At 40.4% G+C, this 23571-nt stretch overlaps 1 protein-coding gene across 1 annotated transcript in view; it reads right to left on the bottom strand.

The window, feature by feature from the left end:
• Positions 1-404: 404 nt before the first annotated feature.
• Positions 405-23571, bottom strand: part of LOC106091649 (lysosomal thioesterase PPT2 homolog) — a 47255-nt gene continuing 24088 nt past the window's right edge. Inside the window, exons 2-5 of the mRNA XM_013258241.2 lie at positions 1218-1359; positions 1049-1156; positions 714-987; positions 405-639 (exon numbers count right to left, since the gene is read on the bottom strand). Of these exons, the coding sequence (XP_013113695.2) occupies positions 441-639; positions 714-987; positions 1049-1156; positions 1218-1359 (723 nt within the window). The 3' untranslated portion in view covers positions 405-440. The remainder of the gene's footprint in view (positions 640-713; positions 988-1048; positions 1157-1217; positions 1360-23571) is intronic.

Genomic DNA, 23571 nt, shown 5'->3' on the forward strand with positions numbered 1-23571 from the left:
CACTTTATTGAAATAAGTTAATTAAGTGTATCACTTTAAAGTGTAAAGTTCTAAGCCAATACAGACCACTTAAACCAAGGTCCCATTGGCCTCGTAATAAACCACACGATTGAAATTGACACCACACACCGATGCCCACTGTAATCGGGATTGATCCAGAACCACTCCTGGCCAAGGATCAAATCACGTCTCGACACAGCTAGTCAACTTTTCCGATCATGTTTTCGATCTATCCGTTATGGTGAAATATCAAGAACGATCATAGCCATTCTAAGCAGACATTTTTCTGCCAACTATTACCAAGTGTAATCCGTTAACGAATAGAAAGTTTTGTGGTTGTCAAAAAATGTTCATGCCTTATAATAGCATATAAGGACTGGTACAGAAAAATCAAATAAAAAATGTAGCATAGTACTTAAAGTATATTTGAGATAATTATTCTATATTAAATGTGGCATGATCACCTCTTGTATTACGCGTTTATTTGTGTGCCATATAAGGTGGTGAACAAAGGGTTTAACAATAATTAACAACTTTCCATGATCGGCCAAAGTTTTTAATCCAATATCATCCGACGTATAAATTTTGCGTTTGTTCACGGGAACGACTTCCATATCGTCATTGTAGTACCCAAAGTGGCTAAAAAAAAAAAATATATATATATACGCGATATATAGCATGATGTTGATAATCAGATTTGAATGGTATCAAACCTTGACTGCCAAGGCGTAATCACACCATCGTTAGGGCCTCCAATTAGAACGACCTTGTCTAGTCGGGTTAAAGCGTTTTTAAAATCGGTTGAATTTGAGGAAGTGATCTCATTGTTTATGTATGGAAGAAATACACTGTACTCCAAATATAGCTCTTGTTTGCGAGGATCGTTCCAGTAATTGCCTACTGAGGTGTGCTGGCCAATTTTTGAATAAAAAAGTTCATATGCAGTTTTTGCAGCCAAGTCGGGGAATATTAAATGAAGAAAGCTGGCTGAAAAATTAAAATAAAATAAAAATCTAAATTTTTTCTCTTATTTTATAGTTTGCTTAACTTCCATATTGTCCTGCTTGAGGTGAAGACAAGGATATAAATACTTTCACATTGTGATTTTGCATCGTTTGTATAGCTGCTCTAGCTATTAAGCCACCCTGAGAATAGCCTAAGCATAATATGAGTATCATTGAGTCTTACAATTTCAACCACTAACTTATCATTTATACCTAATACAACTAAACCTTCCGTGTGTTGTTTACCAATTGCATCTAAATATTGACGGAACTCCACAACTTGATTCCAAGCTCCTTCAAGACTGTTCCAATTACTGAATAAGTCGCAATTATACACCTTTGTTCCAGGATGTTGCTAAAGTGTTCGAAAAAGAAAAAACGGAATAGAAAACACAATAAAAATTAAAAAATTATCGTTAGAACACACAGAATGTAAACTAAATAATTACGAATATGAATATTAAAGCTGTTTTTATATCCTCCACCATAGGATGGGGGTATACTAATTTCGTCATTCTGTTTGTAACTCCTCGAAATATTCGCCTAAGACCCCATACAGTATATATATTCTTGATCGTCATGACATTTTAAGTCGATCTAGCAATGTCCGTCCGTCTGTCTGTCGAAAGCACGCAAACTTTCGAAGGAGTAAAGCTAGCCGCTTGAAATTTTGCAAAAATACTTCTTTTTCGTTTAGGTCGGTTGGGATAGTAAATGGGCTATATAGGTCCATGTTTTGATGAAGCTGCCATATAAACCGATCTTGGATCTTCACTTCTTGAGCCACTAAAGGGTGTGCCCTTCTTATCCCATTTGGCTGAAATTTTGCATGAGTATGGTTGAAATCGGTCCATAACCTGATATAGCTGGCATATAAACCTAACTGGGGTCTTGACTTCTTGAGCGTCTAGAGGGCGCATTCCCTTTCCGATTTGGCTGTAATTTTGCACGACGTGTTTATCGCCACTCCTATGGGTGACCACCATAAATTACCTATAACGGATGCTGACTGAGGAGGGATTTCAAACCGTCTGCTACGCAGACGATGTTATAATACTTCTAAAGGGTAAGGATCCGAACGAGCTATGCAGAAGCGCCGAAAGGGGCTTGCATGTGGTATATGACCGGGCTAGACCCAGAGGTCTCAATGGTAACCCAGAGAAGACTGAAATATGCCTGCTCACGAGAAAGACGAAGGTGGGCCAAACTAATGCACCACGTTTCCTCAATAAGACGAATTCGATATCTGACAAGGTCAAATGCTTAGGTGTGGTCTTGGACAGGAAACTGAATTGGAAGTGTCACATTCAGGAGCGTACTGAGAAAGCTCACAGATGTTGGCCACTATGTAGACGGGCCGTAGTCTCGAAATGGGGCCTGAATCCGAGGATAGTCCACTGGCTCTACAGGAGCGTGATTAGACCAATACTTACTTACGCCTCAGTAGTTTGGTGGACTGCTATGGAGAAAAAGTGCAACATAAGGACCATACACAGGTTCAGAGAACATGTTGTCTTGGCATAGGCGGAGCGATGAGGATCACGCCCACTAGAGCACTGGAGACTATTCTAGATATCCGACCCATTGATATACTGATTAAGTGTGAGGCAGCCACTACGGCTATGAGACCTAAGGCGATGGCAGAATGTATTGAGGATGGGATGGCTCGTACCATCGCGGTATAATCGGCACAGTCTTGGATTGAATGAACCCTAGTATTGCCATCCGGAAGATCATGTTACACGGATGGATCAAAGCAAGAGGACAAAGTGGGCCAAGGGGTTTACATTGAGAACCCAGGGACCGAGATCTGTTTTTGACTGCTTGGCCATAATACGGTCCTGCAGGCGGAGATCCGGGCGATCACGGAATGGGTGAAGTGGTGTGGTGCTAGATGCTAACGCGAGGACGTCGAGTCTGAACATCTTTACCGACAGTAAAATTCCCATAAGGGCAATAACAACCACGACGGTAGGGTCACGAACAGTCTTGCAGTGTGAGAAGGAGATTAACGCCTTCTCTGAGGATGGGAAAATCCGCATCGTTTGGGTGCCGGTCCATAACGGGGTAAGGGGAAATGAAAGGGCAGACGATTTGGCGGTGAAGGCCAGAGAACTGCCGTCAATAAACTTGATTAACCCGAAGCCTTTTGGGTCGACACAGTCCGAGTTAAGGCAGTGGGCGACGAATGCGCATGCAACATTGTGGAACACCGAAACGGACGGTAGGACGTCGAAAATCCTATGAGGGGATCCAGATCGTGAGAAGACGAGGCTATTACTGAAAGGAAGCAAGAAGGAGGTCAGTATAGCTATTGGTATCATAACGGGACACATAGGACTATGAGCTCACTAATGTAAAATCGGTGTGGCAAGTGATAGCATGTGTAGGGCATGCGGGGAAGATGATGAGACATTGGAGTATTTTCTTTGTCATTGCTCGGCTTTCGCGTCTAACAGATATCGGCACTTAGGTGGAGACACAATACCAGACATTAACCAACTTAGGGGAGTGGTATTGAAATCAATTAAGGATTTTGTAAGTAGCACGGAATTCCTAACTTAAAATTTTCTTTTAAGAGGTTACTTTATAGTTTTTAGAGCGCACAACAAGCCGATTACTGGCTTAGGTGTATGTACATAGTGGCATGGGGGCAGATTAATTCTGCACCCTCTTTTCAACCTAACCTAACTAAGGTTATGACTTCAAACAACTATGTATGCTTTAAATCGGTTCATAACCTGTTATAGCTGCCATATAAAACGATTTTGAATCTTGACCTCTTGAGCCACTAGGTGGCGCAATTCTTATCCGATTTAGCTGAAATTTTGTACAACGCCTTCTTCTTTTATCTCAACATACGTCTTAAATATGGTCCGAATCGGCCTATAGCCTGATACAGCTCCTGTGAAAACGGATCTGTCTATTTCACCTCTTGAGCCACTAAAGGTCGCAATTCTTACGCGAATTGGCTGAAATTTTACACAATGACTTCTACTACTACTATGGTCTCCAACATTCAATTCAATTATGGTCCGAATCGGACATTAACTTGATATAACTCCAATATTAAATCAATTCTTTTCTTTTGTCCTTTGTTTGCTAAAAAAGAGATATCGGGAAAAGAACACGACAAATGCGATATCGACAAAGAGATATCGGGAAAAGAACCCGACAAATGCGATCTATGGTGGAGCGTATATAAGATTCGGCCCGGCCGAACTTAGCACGCTTTTACTTGTTACTTTTTGGGCTGTGTAGGTAGATCTTATTGTATTGATTAAAACTCAAGCTCAAGCCCTTAAAATTGTAGTTTTTTTTTTTCAAACTTTATTTATTTCATCCAATATTAGGTCCTTTCATTGAAGAACGTCATCCAGGAAACTACATTAAAAAGTGAAAACAGTTTTTAAATAGGTGTAAAATTTTTACAAAATGTTTTTTAGTTTAGAATAGGTTAGGTTGAAAAGAGGGTGCAGAATTCATCTGCCCCATGCCACTATAGACATACAACTAAGCCAGTAATCGTCTTGTTGTGCGCTCTAAAAACTAACCGCCAAAAAGAAAATTTTAAGTTAGTTAGTTTTCCATACCGCTCCCCTAAGTTGGTTCATGCCTGGTATAGTGTCTCCATCTAAGTACCGGTGTCTGTTAGACGCGAAAGCTGGGAAATGACATAGTAAATGCACCAACGTCTCATCATCTTTTCCACATGCCTTACACATGCTATCACTTGCCGCACCGATTTTACATAAGTGAGCTCGTAGTCCTATGTGTCCGGTTATGATACCAATAGCTATACTGACCTCCTTCTTGCCTCCTTTCAGTAATAGCCTCTTCTTCTCACGATCTGGATTCCCCCACAGGATTTTCGCCGTCCTACCGACCGTTTCGGTGTTCCACAATGTTACATGCGCATTCGTCGCCCACGCCCTTAACTCGGACTGCGTCGACCAGAAAGGCTTCGGGTTAACCAATTTTAGTGACGGCAATCCTCTGGCCTTCACCGTCAAATCGTCTGCCCTTTCATTCCCCCTTACTCTGTTATGGCCCAGCAACCAAACGATCTTGATTTTGCCATCCTCAAAGAAAGAGTTTATCTCCTTCTTACACTGCAAGACTGTTCGTGACCTTACCGTCCTGGTTGTTATTGCCCTTATGGCACCACTTCACGCATTCCGTGATTGCCAGGATCTCCGCCTGCAGGACTGTTTTATGGTCAGGCAGTCTAAAACAGATTTCAGTTCTCAATGTAGACCCCCAGGCCCACTCTGTCCTCTAGCTTTGATACATCCGTGTAACATGATCCAAGACTGTGGCGCTGGCAGCAGTGCCTCGCACTCGACCTCAAGGTTCATTTCAGGTATCCGATCGGAAGCCTCTCCCATTCCTTCCAAGTTTCCTATCGTCGCCTCGATTATACCGCGATGGTATGAGCTGCTCCCATCCTCAATCCTTTCTCCGATCGCCTTAAGTCTCATAGCCGCAGTGGCTGCCTCATACTTAATTTGTAAGCCAATAGGTCGGACATCAATAGTAGTCTCCAGTGCCTTAGTGAGCGTTGTCCTCATCTCTCCGCCTATGCCAAGACAACATGTTCTCTGCACCTGTTGTATGGTCTTTAGGTTGCACTTTTCTGCATAGCAGTCCACCAAACAATTGAGGCGTAAGCAAGTATTGGTCTAATCACGCTCCTGTAGAGCCAGTGGACTATCCTCGGATTCAAGCCCCATTTCAAGCCTACGGCCCGTCTACATAGTGACTAACATCTGTGAGCCTTCTCAGTACGCTCCCGATTGTAACACTTCAAATTCAGTTTCGTGTCCAAGATCACACCTAAGTATTTGACCTTGTCAGATATTGAAATCGTTTCGTTGAGGAAAGATGGTGCGTTAAAATGGCCCACCTTCGTCTCCTCGTGAACAGGCATATTTCCGTCTTCTCTGGGTTAACATTGAGACCTCTGGGTCTAGCCCAGTCATATGACCCTTTCGGCCCAGTCTCTAAGGACCTCGTGCAGGGCAGTATCCACCGAACTTCACTTAACATAGGCATGCTGTTTGTATTTGAGCAGTTCGCTGGATGTCCTACTCTTTACCATGGTGTCCACAAGACGTTCTATGGTTTTGAATAAAACGTAAGGCTTATAGGTCCTTGGTGTCGCATAACTTGCCTTGCCGGGCTTGTGTATAAATACCACCCATGCCTCTTGACAGGATTTCGGAGTATATGCAGACACGCTGTAAAGATATTGGCCAGGTGGTGCGCCAGATAGTCTGCCTCCTTATGTAGTAACACCTGAAATATTCCAGGTGTTACTACAACAACTATCTTCGAAAGGCCCCACAAGTGCAGTCGTAATCCTGTTGACATTCGCCAATGTCTTCTATGCTTGGATAATTAAAATATCTTGCCCAAGGGTAGCCTTCCGAATTTTATCCAGTTGATTTTCAACTTATTCCGGAAGCTTATAGGATTCGTCGCTGTGCGATTCTAAATCTAATTTAGCGATGGCCAGAGAAAGAGTATTCCTTGGAGACCCTCCAATCCTGAACCTCATCGAATAGGTTTTCTGAACATATCGTCACATCTAATACCTCCTTGCTAATCCTATTAACAAAGGTAGCGGTGTTATTCCGGAACCTTATCGGATTCGTCGCTTTGCGATTCCAAACCTAATGTAGCAATGGCCAGAGAAAGAGTATTCCTTGGAGACCCTCCAATCCTGAACCTCATCGATTAGGTTTTCTGAACATATCGTCACATCTAATACCTCCTTTCCAATCCTATAACAAAGGTAGCGGGGTTAGTGTGTTATTAGATCGTTAGTATTCAAGAACCCGGCCGGGGCTTGGACCCGCTTATTAGTGTTGGTGCTACCCCACGAAATGTGAGAGTTCGCATCGCACTCTATTAGTACCTCGTTTCTGTCTGTTTCGCTTTCCTCACCAGCCGTTGCAGCTCCGATGTGGGCGGCGGTGTCAAGGACCGAAAGGCAGATAAAGTGATGACAGATATACTCCACCGTCTCCCTGTCTCACCACTGTTGCATCCGACGTTGACAACTCTGGGGAAAATATATAATTCAAATTTCTATGACAAATAACGCAGGTCCTAGGCCGAGTACTAGTGTAGAACAATTGGTAGTTAATATGGTTCAGTCCAGAAACTTTGTTCCGGTCGTCCATGGCCCCTAAATTAAGGCAATATAAATCTTGCCCTTGCTGATTCTCTCCAACAGATCATGTGTAGCAGTCTCGCTCCGGTGGAGGTTTATCTAGATTACCTCTATCATTGGTCCTCCAGTAGATGGGCATCTTGGGAGTAGGTGATGATCTCATCATCTGCTCCCTGTTGGTTAAACTGCATTGCCTTTCCTGTCACTGCGCTGCCTGATGTCATCGTATTAGGTTCTTTGCCTATCCTAGTCTTCCTAATCTTCATAAAGTCGGTAATGGTTCCATCATCGGGTCCTTGTTCGTTAGGCTGTATGGAGTTTTCATAATCTGTACTGCCTGATGTTTCAATACTAGGATCTTTGCCTATCTTAGTCTTCCAAATCTTAAGTAAATTAGTTTCTTCGGAGTAGGTGATGGTACCATCGCATTCCCTGCATTGAGACTCCTGTTGCTGCTCTGCCTAATGTTTCAATATTAAGATCTTTACTTATCCTAGTCTTCCAAATCTATAAGTCGGTGATGGGTCCGTCGTCGGGTCCCTGTTTGTTAGGCTGTGTTGGGTCTCTCGCCATTGCACTGCATGATATTTTAGTATTAGGATCTTTGCTTATCCTAGTCTTTCCAATATTGAGAGAGGCGGTGATTGTCTCGCCGTCAGCCCCTCGTTCCTTGCGGTATTAAGTCACCTGCCACTGCACGCCTTGATGTCTCAATATGAGGATTTCTGCCTACTCTATCAGAGCCTTGCTCCCGTAGTGTGCCATGCCTTTAGTCTTACCCAAACTCTTCACGGAGATTTGATCAATGCCAACCACAAGGAGAGTACCTTCCTTCTTCTCCTCCCTGTGGAAGACCTCCCACTTCTCTGCGACCAAACCTTGGTTTTGCTTGCCGAAGAATCCCAACATGCGTTCCGTCGCCAAATTACTGCCCCAAAACTTGAAAGACCGTGGCCTTTGTGAGCTGGGGGATCTCCATCTATCTCACCAGATTGAGCTTGGAGCACTTCCAGGGAGCGCGGATACATCTGACGAGCTGTTCGACGATATCAATACATTCCGCAGACGCACAACACAGCGTAAAGATGCCCACTCTATACTCGCAGCTCATCATTTGTTCGAAAATCCGCTCGTTAACCAGATCCTTCACTTGGGATCGATGATCTGGTGGAATCCTACCCGATGCACCGCCGATATTGATAAGTCAGTTCATATCTGTTGTGCTTCCTTGCCATTCTAGCATATAGGCGGCTCCTTACCTTTCTCAGCGACCATCTTCCCCTTCCGTGATGGCAGTGGCCACCTTTGTGAAGTCACAGTCCTCCATGAAGACTCAGCGGCCGTGCGCGATTCCTTCGTTCCTGTTCCGACTTTGTCTACCTGCGCAGGATACTGTCAGGAGTCTCCCTTAGAGATGGCTGGCTTGGTTTTCCCAAAGTACTTGAAAGCGGGGAGCTTCTTTTCTTCTTTAGCATTTTAGCAGTGTTATTCTCTTCGGGAATTCTGATTCTCTTCCCAACTTCCGTTGAATTGCTTGGAATGTCAGTTCTATCCCTTCCAGCTTTCTCCTCTGTTTCCTACTTCGTGCCCCGGACCACTTTATCGGTCTGATTGTGAGCTTAGCAAAGCAATCGCTCACTTCTGCCGTCATCTCTCGATTCGGCTGCGATGACTGTTTCGTTGATGCCGTCGCTTTCTGAATCCGAGTCGGAAACACCACATTTTCTTAAAGGCTGGGGACGAACTGTGCATTCCTCTGGTTTATCCGTCTCTTCCTCATTAACTAGTCTGACGACTAGTTGTGCGCTTGGAGCATAACTCTCAACTACAGATACAAGCACACCTATAGGAGGGGAAAATAACATGCTACGGTCCGACGCCACGACCTCAGCTGTTGGGTCTTTGGAGCCCATTTCTAGCCTACTCCAAAAAGGCCTTTAAAATTTTTCGTAATAGGTAGTACCTATTCCGAGATACGGATATTTTTTCTCTTCACTCAACGGCTAAAGGCGGGATAATCGTCGGGATTGGCTAGTTTATTGTATGCATTTCATAGAGGTTCCTTCGCAAATTCTTCGAGACAAAAAAACCTACCAATGAATGTCCTTTGTTGCCCTCACACCTGGCGTCCTTTCTATCCCTCACGCCTGGGACTATAGCAGAACAATGAGTCCAAAAGTGTTATAATATCGAAACTAACCATGTAGCAGAGCTTTTTCGAGATTAATGACGTTTACTACCTTTTTTACGATTTATCTATAACTCGTAATAGGTCATTATTTTTGGAAGTCACTTAAGGATAGCTACGATAGTGGTATCCACTAGGTGGTTGATGATCTGTGTCTGTTTCAGTGGACCGGCAGATCTAGAGCATGCGAGTATGCTTAGAATGGACTCCAAAGACCCAACAGCTGCGGTGGTAGTATAAGGCCGTAGCATGTTATCTACTACTGAAACCTCGACTGGTGGGGCGGCCGCTCCAGGCTCTACTAGCCGACAGGCGACCGATCAGCAGGGGCTTTTGACGAAGATCCTGGTTCGAGTCTTAAAGACAAACCCGAACCTTTTTTATCTTCGCATGTCTATAACTTGCCAAGGCCATCGGCCTTCCCTGGCAAACCAGCACGCTCTTAAAGACGTTGGAGCAATAGAAGACGCATCGCTCTCAGGTTTATTGGAAGCTTGGTGCGAATGTTTCTAAGACTCTTACTAATAGGGAGAGAGAGACTCCCCAAATTGGTCTCGGGGATTCGCTGCACAGGCTACCCCGTTTAGATTCGGAAACTGCACCGCAGTCAGCCAAAAGGCTGCGGTCACATGGAGGGCATCTTATGCCTTAAAGAACTAAGGCGAACAATAGTAAGATGGATTCAAGAACCTTTGCTAATGTCACTAGGGACAGTTTGGTTATAGCAGTTGTCGACAAGGGTGAAGAACAAGGCTGCATACTGAGGCCCTGGTATCGGGGCCGATACAAATTAACTGCCTTTGGGGTTCAACGCTCAATTGAAATCTATCGTTATGCGCTAAAAAAAAGATTGGTGATGTCTGGCTAGATGCAGCCCTGGATTTAGTCAAGAAGGAAGATAGACTGCTGCTGTCTCGCAGACCTCAACAAGTCTAAAGGTGTTGTATCCTGCGAGTTCAACAAGTTGAAACTAAAGGTCTATAGAAGCGGTGGGTTTGGGGAATCAGGAGACGACTCCGCAGCTAATGCCAAACACTTGCCTGAGGAACTGTCGACCACATCGCTGAAGTCTGGCGGATTGCAGGAGACTGAAAATCCCCCTGGGATGGCATCGTAACGGGACCCGGTACGCCCTGTGTGGGTGGTCATCCAGTTGGACTTGGCTTAAGGTGTGCGTCAGTGGGGAAGAACAGAACTCAGATCTCCACCATGGGTGTGTAGGGGAAAGGTTCGTGGACTAAGAATTCCGGGATTTAAACCGCTGAAGGGTACGGGGAATGGGAGACACAGAGCCTGTGTTCTTGCAAAGAGTAGTGTTTTTCTTCTTCTGTCGCTAAGCACTGAAAATTCAGTAGAAGAAAGCCTTGAAATAAATAATGCTTTCCTATACATGGCACACGATTCAGAGATGCCGCCTTCAAGCCTTAAGTTGCTTGTTGAAGCCGCTTCTGCAGGGAAAAAGATCCTCATTGTAGGAAGTGACGCTAATGCACATCACCAGATATAACTCTATGTCTCCCATTTTGTGTCCCGGCACGGGACAACTATGAGCATCATACAGGCTGGAGCTTTGAGCTCCAATCACGAGAAGCTTACTGGGAGTTACCGGGCGCGTCCACAGGTAGCGGATAGTGGAATGCTTCATACGGATTAGCTGCAAGTGCATTCGCGGACAATCAGCGGTATCGAGGGAAGAGTCTCAGTGAGAGGCTGAGTGGCACCGGCTCTTGCTTAAATACTGAGTGCCTATGATGCCCGATACGAAAAGGCAATTGATAGGCGCCTTTAAATAACCAATGAGCATCATGTTCCCGCGACGATAGGTCGTATAGACCGGAATTCCGAATTTTCGAAAACAGCGGTTTTGCTTCAGCCGTTTTATTTTAGTTAAACATTTGCAAAAAGAACATCAAATGAAACAATAAGCAAAAAGAAGTCATAAAGTTTACAAAAATACTTTTATAATGTTTGTTTTGCTTTGTGTATTTTAATAGCGCACAATTATGGCCTATAGCTTGTCACGATATATCTGTGTTGTGTTTACAACTTTTCGTCTTCATCCAACAATCGTTGACTAAAATGAGATGCTTCCAGAGTGATCTGGTAGACAGATAATTGTGTCGTGTTGTCCCTGGTTACATGCGGGACACACATCCTCCACGTTGGTGTTTTTCCTTGCCAATAGAAGTTAAGGTGGCTGAATCTACCGGATCGTTTTTGGCAGAACTACTCAGCTTAATGCACATTGCAGTGGTCGGGTTACCTTTTCGATATGACCAGTTCTAGATCTTTATAGTACACCTCAAAGCCCACCTGGTCGTCTAGTTTGGAATCATTCGTATAGAGGTCCATTTAACTTCTATTACCAGGGATATCGTAGTTTCAATAAGGTTCTTTCAGGTATAGTGGTACTGTACTTTTTATCAAAAAGCAGTTCAAGGATAACACTGCAATTTGTCTGGCCACAATGTCTAGAGGCATTAGATGTAGCATTAAATTCAGTGCATCAGATGGTGTCGTCCTCAGTGCGCCTGTGATGCACAAACAAGCCATTCTTTGGATCCGGTTGACTATTGAACAGTAGGTGGACTTTTGAAGCGCCATCCACCAGACCACAACACCATATTGCATTATAGGTCTGACAAATGCAGTATATACCCAATGCATGACGCGCGGTCTTAACCCCAAACTTTTGCAAATGGCTCTCTTGCAATTGTATAGGGCATGAGTTGCCTTTCTTGCCCTTTCGAAAATGTTGGATCTGAAATTCAATTTCCTGTCCAGCAAATTACCCAGGTATTTTGCGCTTTCTGTAAATGGAACATTCTCTCCTCCCAAGGAGACACTGTAGCCAACTTGTATCTCCTGCTGAAAACAACTACTTCTGTCTTGCACGGATTTGTACCTAGACCACTTTCGGTAGCCCACTTCACTGTAGAGCACGTAGAGCTTCCTGAAATATATCTCTTAGAGTGCTGGGAAACTTTACCCTAACCGCAATAGCCATGTCATCAGCATACGCCATGTCATCAGCATACTTTTACACTTTCTTCTGTCATAGACAATAATATATTGTTAATGGCTATATTCCAAAGTAGAAGAGACAGTACCCATCTTTTTAGATCCACAGATTCCAAACCTGCCGTAATGCATCTTTTAGTAAGTAAGTTATTAATAAACTTTCTTACAACTCCTTCATGATTGACGTCGGTTTTACATTATTATATTATTACACTAAAAGGACGAAAATCTTTCGCCTTCGTGTAGTAAGGTTTTCCTGCTATATATGACATTCTGATACACGCAGAGTATATCTCCCTAAGCCAAGGAACCAGTCTATCAGACCCAGCTTGTAATTCAACCGATGGTTCATCATCAGGGCCTAGCGACTTAAAGGAGTCGAAACTTTTTAACGCCCAAAGGAATTTCGGAGAATTTCCTGGGAAATGTGTATCAACACGTAGTTCTAGTGTTTCCGCACTAGACATTGTCCATACATTCTCTGACTTCTGAATATACCCCACCGTAATAGGTCTCGAGAACAGAATCTCCCTCAGCCTAGAGGCCTCAGATGTATTATATATATTTTTATAGCTCAGCCTTATAGATGTCCCAATCGTGTGGTGCTCTTATGGCTTTTGCTCTTTTGAAGAGTTTTCTGCAGTCCTTCCTTAGACCAACCAGCTCTGGGGTCCACCATGGCGGTCGCTATTTGCCCTTGGCTTGGCACTAGGACATGCTGACACAAGCGAGTCATTCAGGGCCTTCGTGATCCGCTATACCATTATGTCCATATCCCCCGCAATTTCCACTTCCTTTTCTGATCTAGAAGGGATAGACGTGCAGCATTTGTTGCGAAATTTATCCAAATCTGCCTTTCTTCTGTTTAGCCGAGGGACCTTTATGCAGTATTTTCTACAAGGCTGAAACAAATATAAAGATGATCAGAGAAGCTGTGGTCATCCAACACTTCCCAGTCGCATATCCTTCCACATATATCTTCCGATACAAAGGTAATATCTAGTACCTGCTGCCTGTTTGTGGTATTAAAGGTCGTTTTATCCCCTTTATTACAATCCCCCGCCAGATTGCAACTTATAATATATTCAATAAGCAGCTCACCCATATCGTTGACATCCGAACTTTCCTATATCTGGTGATGTGAATTAGCATCACTTCCTACAAGAAGGCTCTTCTTCCCTAAGAAGCGGCTTTAACCAGCGACTTAAGGTTTAAAGACGGCATCTCTGAATCATGTGCCATATATAGGGAAGCCAGCCAATTATGAGATTTGTTTATTTCAATGCTGGCTACTACTAAATCTTCAGTGCCTAACGACAGAAGAATAAAAACATTTAGACTACCCTTTTCAAGAATACAGGCTCTGTGTCTCCCATTCCCCGTACCCTTGAGAAGTTTAAATCCCGGAGTTCTTAGTCCACGTACCATTCCTCCACACACCCATGGTTCCTAGATAAGAACCACATCAAATCCCCCAGCCATCAAGAGGACCTTTAGTGGCGCCGCAGCGGTCTTACAATGGTGGACATTTATCTGTAGAAACCGGACCATAGTCAGGATTTATAACTTCCACCACTGTTGTGTTTGCCTCGCTTTCTGACTCTACCAGGAGTTCATCCACACAAGATTCGTTAGAACTTGTCATGATGAGCTTCCGTACGCATCCAGGGCCAGGTGAGAAAGCTGTGGAACCATTCTTCCTCAGGACAATGGGCACTTGCGGTGTGAACGATTTCTCCTTAGATTATTCACTGCTTGTCGAAGTACTTTCTGAGTTCCGTGCTTCCCCGCGGGCGCGCACTTTGAGCCCAACTTTGTGACCCACTCACACAGGGCTTGTCAGTTCCCGTTTCGATGCCATCCCCTCCTGTCTCGATTGTGACAGGGGGATTTTAAGTCTCCTGCAATCCGCCAAACTTCAGCGATGTGGGCGACAGTTCCTCAGGCAAGTGTTTAGCAATAGCTGCTGAGTCGTCTCTTGATTCCCCAACCCCACCTTCTATAGACCTTCAATTTCAACTTGTTGAATCCGTAGGATACAACTCCTTCAGACTTGTTGAAATCTGAGAGACAGCTGGAGTTTAGTACTAATACTGCATGTCTCCGGTCACCATCAGCCTTATCCAATCTACCAATCTTCCAGTCGGTGGTTGAAAGATTGAGATTACATTCCCTCAGTTTTCCAAGCATCGATTCAGGATCTGAGGGAATCCTTGGTATCCAAGCATGCGCCATTAGTCGAGAAGGAATATCGTCCTTCTTGACTGAATCTAGTGCTGCACCTGGCCAGATCTCACCAATCTTTTTAGCGCACAACGATACATTTCAATTGAGCATTGATGCCCGAAGGCAGTTAATTTGTATCGGCCCCGATAACAGTCTGCACGTCACGAACTGGAGGAGAACCAGGAAATTCTGCAAGAACATAGGAGTACACTCATGACAGTCCATTGACTATCCCACTCCAATTATTCTTAAGTATGCAGCCTTGTTCTTCGTCCTTGTCGACAACTGCCATCACCAAACCGTCCCTAGCGACATAAACAAAGGTTCTTGAACCCACCTTACTATTGTTCGCTCTAGTTCTATTAGGCATGAGATGCCCACCAGGTGACCGCAGCCTTTTAGCTGACTGCGGTGCAGTTTCTGAATCTAGACGTGTAGTCTTTGGGGTAGCTTGTGCAGCGAATCTTCGAGCCGAATTAAGGGAAACTCTCTCCCTATTAGTGAGAGTCTTAGGATCATTTGCATCAAGCCTCTCAATAAACCTGAGAGCGATGCGTCTCCTATTACTCCAACGTCTTAAAGATCGTGTTGGTTTGCCGGGGAAAGCCGATGGCCTTAGCAAATTATAGGCATGTGAAGGAAGAATATGTTCGGCCTTATCCTCAAGACTCGAACTAGGAATCTTCGTCAAAAGCCCCTGCTGACCAGTCGTCTATCGGCTAGTGGAGCCTGGAACAGCCGCTTCACCAGTCAAGGTTTCAGTAGCAGACAACATGCTACGGTCTGATACCACCACCGCAGCTGTTGGGTCTTTGGAGTCCAATCCAAACCTACCTGCATGCACTAGATCTGCCGCTCCACTGGAAACACACGCAGATCATCAACCGCCTAATGGATATCTCTATCGTAGCTATCCTTGAATGCCTTAAATTTTTATTCCGAAAATAATGACCTATTATGTGTTACAGAAAAATGCTTGCGGAGCGAAATATTGTAACAAAACGACCGCTCTACTCAACGGTTTAAACAAAAATTCTACGAACAATTTAAAATGTACGGAAATTATTTTTTCACTTTTTCATAAAAATCAAATTTTGTTCCTGCACAGGATAACTATGAGCACCACAGCTGGAACTTTGAGCTTCGATCTGTGTGGTGTTCATTGTTATCACGAGAAGCTTAGCTGCGAGCTACCGGGCGCATCTACACGTTGCGGATAGTGGAATGCTCTGCGGTATCGAGCTGAGAGTTCGGCGGCACCGGCTCATTCATAAACACTGAGTGCGTATAATGCTCGATATGACATGGCGTGTGATTGGCGCCTTTAAACAACCAATGGTCTACATGTTCCCGCGGCGATCGGTCCTTTGACCGGAACCAGCTTGCTCATCTATAAGACCTAGACGAGAATCGTCACCGCCACATATAGACATGTGGCTGCAACAACAAATTTTGATAGGTTCTTTCGGTTCAAATATGACATGTACCCATCATAGAAGATTTGCATACGTTTTTCAGTTTTATTGACAATAAAATGCGATAATTCTAGAATTTGTATATGAATATATCGACATGTACAGGAAAAATATATACACCTATATTTGACCGATTAAATATGGTATTGACTTATAAAAAACTTTTCAAACAAGTTGTTATGTGCTTAAATAATTTTTGACATAGAAATTCGATTTTTTTGTATCACGGGAAGTGATTGGTAAACAAGGCATACGTTTTTAATTGTATGAATTAAATTGTTATTTAATTATATAAATTGTGCATTGATCAAGATTATATTGTGTTCGCTTTCACTTACATCCATTACGAAAAGAAGTCAGAATGAGTCAAATATATCCCTCGCTTCTGTTATATAAATATTTACATACAAAAATTGGCGTGGCTACACAGAAAAATATACCATTAAATTTGACTGATTAAACATGTTATTGACTTATAAAAATCTTTTCAAGCAAGGTGTTTATTTCTTAAATTATTTTTGATATATAAACTCGATATTTTTTGTAACACGACAAGTAAAGCATGCATTGAACATATTTTAAATTTTTCGAATTAAATTGTTATTTAATTGTACGAATTGTGTATTGACCAAGTTTAAATTGTGTTCCCTTTCACACATATGGTATGCGAAAAGAAGTGCGAATGAGTCAAATATATGTCTAGCTTCTATCACATACATATACAAAGTGGCGTGGCTAGACAGAAATTTCACGAAAATTAGGGATGCCACTTTTTTGTTATAATTTTAAAGTTAAACAAATTTATTGTGCAAAATTTTGCGCTGAAGTAGTGTAATGAAGAAAAATGCTGTATGAGAACAAATAGAATGGATAAATGACAAAACGCAACAAATTGGAGGATATTGTAGAATATAAACATTTATAAATACATTTTATTAATATTATCTTATTTTAGTATTTTATAATCCATATACAAATAGACCATACAGTCTGCGTTCATGTGATAATTTCTTTTTTAACAACATAAAAAACAAATAAAGTTAAGTTTTGTTGTATATGTTGTTTCTTTATATTTCTTAAATTAGAAAACAAAAACGAAAAATACAAATTCGATTTTGCTTTTGTTCTAACGGTACTTTTTTCTCATAAGAAGAAATTATGACAACCAAAAAGTCTGCGTTCACTTTGATTACTTCGAAAGTACCGTTACTTTTTATGATGCTTGTTCTTATTTTTGATTAGTTTCAGTTCACTATCATAACAAGTGATAGTTACACGTGAAAACTAAAGGAAAGGAAATATGCATATCTGAAAGAAAAATAATTATTAAATTGTGGAAAGAAGGACAAAGCTCTAGAAATATTGGTGGAACAGTTGGAAGAACATATTCTTCTGCCCTGCGCGTAATTAATAACTACAATACAAAGAAAGCGGCATTATAACTTCAAAGCCTCGGCCTGGGCGTCCAAAAAAACTATCCGTTAGAGAAGAGCGCAAAGTGATTAATATGGCAAGCAACAACCCTCAATCAAAATTGTTGAAAATATTAAAACAATGTTTAAAAAAAGCATCTGTGCCGAAACTGCCAGAAAAATATTACATAGAGCTAGATTTCATGGAAGAGTTGCTCGAAGAAAGCCGTATATTTCAGTCATAAACAGACAAAAGCGGATTGCATTCGCTAAAACTTTCATCAATAAGCCTCCTGAATTCTGGAAACAAATTATTTTCTCCGACGAGAGCAAATTCTGTACTTTTATTCGCTCCACCATACTAATTTCGTCATTCTGTTTGTGACTACTCGAAATATCTGAGACCCCATAAAGTATACATATTCTTGGTCGTCGCGACATTTTATGTCGCTCTAGCCATGTCCGTCCATGTCTAGAGTGTCAATTCTTATCCGATTTGAATGAGATTTTGCACGTAGTATTTTGTTATGATATCCAACAACTGTGCCAAGTATGGTTCAAATCGGTTCATAACCTGATATAGCTGTCATATAAACAGATCTTGGGTCTTGACTTCTTGAGCCTCTAGAGGGCGCAATTCTTATCCGATTTGACTGAAATTTTGTCAAATCGGATAAGAATTAAATATGGTATTGACTTATAAAAAACTTTTCAAACAAGTTGTTATGTGCTTAAATAATTTTTGACATAGAAATTCGATTTTTTTGTATCACGGGAAGTGATTGGTAAACAAGGCATACGTTTTTAATTGTATGAATTAAATTGTTATTTAATTATATAAATTGTGCATTGATCAAGATTATATTGTGTTCGCTTTCACTTACATCCATTACGAAAAGAAGTCAGAATGAGTCAAATATATCCCTCGCTTCTGTTATATAAATATTTACATACAAAAATTGGCGTGGCTACACAGAAAAATATACCATTAAATTTGACTGATTAAACATGTTATTGACTTATAAAAATCTTTTCAAGGAAGGTGTTTATTTCTTAAATTATTTTTGATATATAAACTCGATATTTTTTGTAACACGACAAGTAAAGCATGCATTGAACATATTTTAAATTTTTCGAATTAAATTGTTATTTAATTGTACGAATTGTGTATTGACCAAGTTTAAATTGTGTTCCCTTTCACACATATGGTATGCGAAAAGAAGTGCGAATGAGTCAAATATATGTCTAGCTTCTATCACATACATATACAAAGTGGCGTGGCTAGACAGAAATTTCACGAAAATTAGGGATGCCACTTTTTTGTTATAATTTTAAAGTTAAACAAATTTATTGTGCAAAATTTTGCGCTGAAGTAGTGTAATGAAGAAAAATGCTGTATGAGAACAAATAGAATGGATAAATGACAAAACGCAACAAATTGGAGGATATTGTAGAATATAAACATTTATAAATACATTTTATTAATATTATCTTATTTTAATATTTTATAATCCATATACAAATAGACCATACAGTCTGCGTTCATGTGATAATTTCTTTTTTAACAACATAAAAAACAAATAAAGTTAAGTTTTGTTGTATATGTTGTTTCTTTATATTTCTTAAATTAGAAAACAAAAACGAAAAATACAAATTCGATTTTGCTTTTGTTCTAACGGTACTTTTTTCTCATAAGAAGAAATTATGACAACCAAAAAGTCTGCGTTCACTTTGATTACTTCGAAAGTACCGTTACTTTTTATGATGCTTGTTCTTATTTTTGATTAGTTTCAGTTCACTATCATAACAAGTGATAGTTACACGTGGAAACTAAAGGAAAGGAAATATGCATATCTGAAAGAAAAATAATTATTAAATTGTGGAAAGAAGGACAAAGCTCTAGAAATATTGGTGGAACAGTTGGAAGAACATATTCTTCTGCCCTGCGCGTAATTAATAACTACAATACAAAGAAAGCGGCATTATAACTTCAAAGCCTCGGCCTGGGCGTCCAAAAAAACTATCCGTTAGAGAAGAGCGCAAAGTGATTAATATGGCAAGCAACAACCCTCAATCAAAATTGTTGAAAATATTAAAACAATGTTTAAAAAAAGCATCTGTGCCGAAACTGCCAGAAAAATATTACATAGAGCTAGATTTCATGGAAGAGTTGCTCGAAGAAAGCCGTATATTTCAGTCATAAACAGACAAAAGCGGATTGCATTCGCTAAAACTTTCATCAATAAGCCTCCTGAATTCTGGAAACAAATTATTTTCTCCGACGAGAGCAAATTCTGTACTTTTATTCGCTCCACCATACTAATTTCGTCATTCTGTTTGTGACTACTCGAAATATCTGAGACCCCATAAAGTATACATATTCTTGGTCGTCGCGACATTTTATGTCGCTCTAGCCATGTCCGTCCATGTCTAGAGTGTCAATTCTTATCCGATTTGAATGAGATTTTGCACGTAGTATTTTGTTATGATATCCAACAACTGTGCCAAGTATGGTTCAAATCGGTTCATAACCTGATATAGCTGTCATATAAACAGATCTTGGGTCTTGACTTCTTGAGCCTCTAGAGGGCGCAATTCTTATCCGATTTGACTGAAATTTTGTACGACGTGTTATGATATCCAATAACTGTGGCAAGTATGGCTCAAATCGGTCCATAACCTGATATAGCTGCCATATAAACCGATCTTGGATCTTGACTTCTTGAGCAATTCTTATCCGATTGGAATGAAATTTTGCACGACGTGTTTTGTAATAATATACAACAACTGTGCTAAGTATGATTCAAATCGGTTCATAACCTGATATAGCTGTCATATAAACAGATCTGGGGACTTGACTTCTTGAGCTTCTAGAGGGCGCAATTCCTATCCGATTTGACTGAAAATTTGCAAGACGTATTTTATTCTTACTTTCAACAATTGTGTCAAATAAGGTTCAAATCGGTTCATAACCTGATATAGATGTCATATAAACCGATCTGAGATCTTTACTTCTTGAACCTCTAGAGATCGCAATTATTATCCGATTTGCCTGAAATTTTGTACGGATCGACGGATCCTCTCATGATCATCAGTATACGTGTTTATTATGGTCTGAATCGGTCTATAGCCTGATACAGCTCCCATATAAATCGATCTCTCTATTTTACTTCTTAAGCCCCCAAAGGTCGCAATTCTTATTCGAATTGGCTGACATATTACAAAGGTCTCCAACATATAATTTAATTGTAGTCCAAACTGGACCATATCTTGATATCGCTCTATAGCAGAGCAAAGCTTTTCTTATATCCTTTTTTGCCTAAGAAGAGATGCCGGGAAAAGAACTCGACAAATGCGATCCATGGTGGAGGCTATATAAGATTCGGCCCGGCCGAACTTAGCACGCTTTTACTTGTTGGCATTAAAGGTCGGCAAATAGTGTGGCGCAAGTCCGGGACTGAGCTGGAAAAAAAAATTTAGTTGGAACGGTGAAGCACGGTGTTGGTGGAGCTATGGTGTGGGGGTGTATGGCTGCTAGTGGAGTGGGTCAATTAGAATTTATTGAGTCCAAAATGGATAAATGGGGATATCTCAATATTTTGAAAAAAAAATTGAAACCAAGTGCTGCTAAACTAGGGTTAGCAACGACATTTTGGTTTCAACAAGATAACGATCCAAAGCATACATCGGAGGTTGTTAGGCTTTGGCTTCTATATATCACTCCAAAAAAGCTTGAAACACCATCCCAATCACCAGATCGCAACCCCATTGAGCATCTTTGGGATCTATTGGAGAAAAAATTCGTCAGCACGTTATAACCAGCAAGGAGATGTTACGAAGTGTCATGCAGGCAGAATGGGCGAAAATAACATCTGAGGAAACAGAGAAGTTGGTAAAGTCCATGCCAAATAGACTAAGTGCAGTCTTAAAACAACGTGGCTTTCCTACCAAATATTAGGAATGTGTTAATATGTTTTTATTTGATGTGTTAAAATGTTTTTTTTTTGTTTAAATAACTCTTTTGTTTATTTTTAATTACTGAACGCAGACTTTGTGGTGTTATATTTAATTGTTATCATATTTAAATCGCTCTAGAGTGAAAGTGCTTAACCAAACTTAGAATTTTGTTTTTTATTGTTAGGAATACGAAGAAAAAATATATGTAAGAGTTGATTTGATTTATAATTTTATTTTGTGTTCTTTAACCAATCATAAAAGTTTGTCGGGTGAACGCAGACTTTATGGGCTATGTGTATATGACTTGGGCGCTGAGGATGGAAGATAACATATGTGGATCTAGATTTTGTGGTATTTCACGCAAAATGCGAAGATTGGTATTTATTACGATTCATTTTAAATTTGTATGTATATACATTATAATGTTTATAATACTGTTTACAGACGGTGCAGCCGACAACGAAGAGAGGCTTAAAATGGTATCGACAATTTTTTTAAGCCTGGAACCATTAAGAAATAATATAAAAAATGTTCAGCAATATTTTTCATGTTTTATACAAACAAATATTTTTTTTTTTCATGTGAAAAATATCAGCTATGAATTTTTATTAAAACAGTAAAAACATTATTTAAAAGAAAAGACAAATTTCAAATGAATGGTTTATTGAGTTAATAACCACTTTAATTGGATTTTTGAGCTTATCATAAATCCAAAATACAAAATTGTTATTCAATAATACTAATTCCTTTATATGTAGGTCAGATTTCGTCAAATTTCCTAATTGAATATAGTTTTCCATTTTTTCTGTGTAGACAAAAAAATGCCAAGTTTAGTTTTTTAATCTCTTCATAAAATACAATTTATTTAATTATGTTTGCAAAGTAAACAAAATTTGTTGTGAAAAATTTTACGCTAAAATAGAAAAAAGCGGAAAAATTTAGATGCGAACAAACAGAATGGACAAATTCCAAACGCAACAAATTGGTGGAAATTGTAGAATGCAAACGTTGTATATATAACATATTAATAATAGTCTTATTTTAATAGTTTAGGGAGATATTTAATTGTTTATGCATGTGAAAAATAAAAATTTTTTTATTAAAACAGTACAAACGTTGCTTAAAAGAAAGGACAACTTTCCAATAACTGGTTTATAGAGTTAATAACGACTTTAATTGGATGTTTGAGCTTATTCTAAATCCAGATTGCAAAATCGTTATTCAATTGCCGTGTTTTAAAGGGTGATTTTTTTGAGGTTAGGATTTTCATGCATTAGTATTTGACAGATCACGTGGGATTACAGACATGGTGTCAAAGAGAAAGATGCTCAGTATGCTTTGACATTTCATCATGAATAGACTTACTAACGAGCAACGCTTGCAAATCATTGAATTTTATTACCAAAATCAGTGTTCGGTTCGAAATGTGTTCATTCACCGTAACGTTGCGTCCAACAGCATCTTTGAAAAAATACGGTCCAATGATTCCACCAGCGTACAAACCACACCAAACAGTGCATTTTTCGGGATGCATGGGCAGTTCTTGAACGGCTTCTGGTTGCTCTTCACTCCAAATGCGGCAATTTTGCTTATTTACGTAGCCATTCAACCAGAAATGAGCCTCATCGCTGAACGGTGAATGAACACATTTCGAACCGAACACTGATTTTGGTAATAAAATTCAATGATTTGCAAGCGTTGCTCGTTAGTAAGTCTATTCATGATGAAATGTCAAAGCATACTGAGCATCTTTCTCTTTGACACCATGTCTGAAATCCCACGTGATCTGTCAAATACTAATGCATGAAAATTCTAACCTCAAAAAATCACCCTTTATTTACCTATTTCGAGGATTTTCTCGCTTAGTTTGTATGGAGGAAAATGCTAGAAAAATGCGGCTAATGTAATCGTCGCTTACTATCGCCATTTTTCAATTTTGTCAACATTCAATCCGAATGGCAACACATTTATTCAATGATTAAACGTTCTGAAATGTAAAAATTGATTAGGATTTCAATAAAATCACATTTATGAACTCCGAGAAACTTTAATTTAAAATTACAATGTCTTATTTTGTTGATATTTTATGATTTTGGAGGGGCGTCCCCCT

The sequence above is a fragment of the Stomoxys calcitrans genome, chromosome 2, assembly GCF_963082655.1.
Source record: "Stomoxys calcitrans chromosome 2, idStoCalc2.1, whole genome shotgun sequence".
NCBI classification, from domain to species: domain Eukaryota; kingdom Metazoa; phylum Arthropoda; class Insecta; order Diptera; family Muscidae; genus Stomoxys; species Stomoxys calcitrans.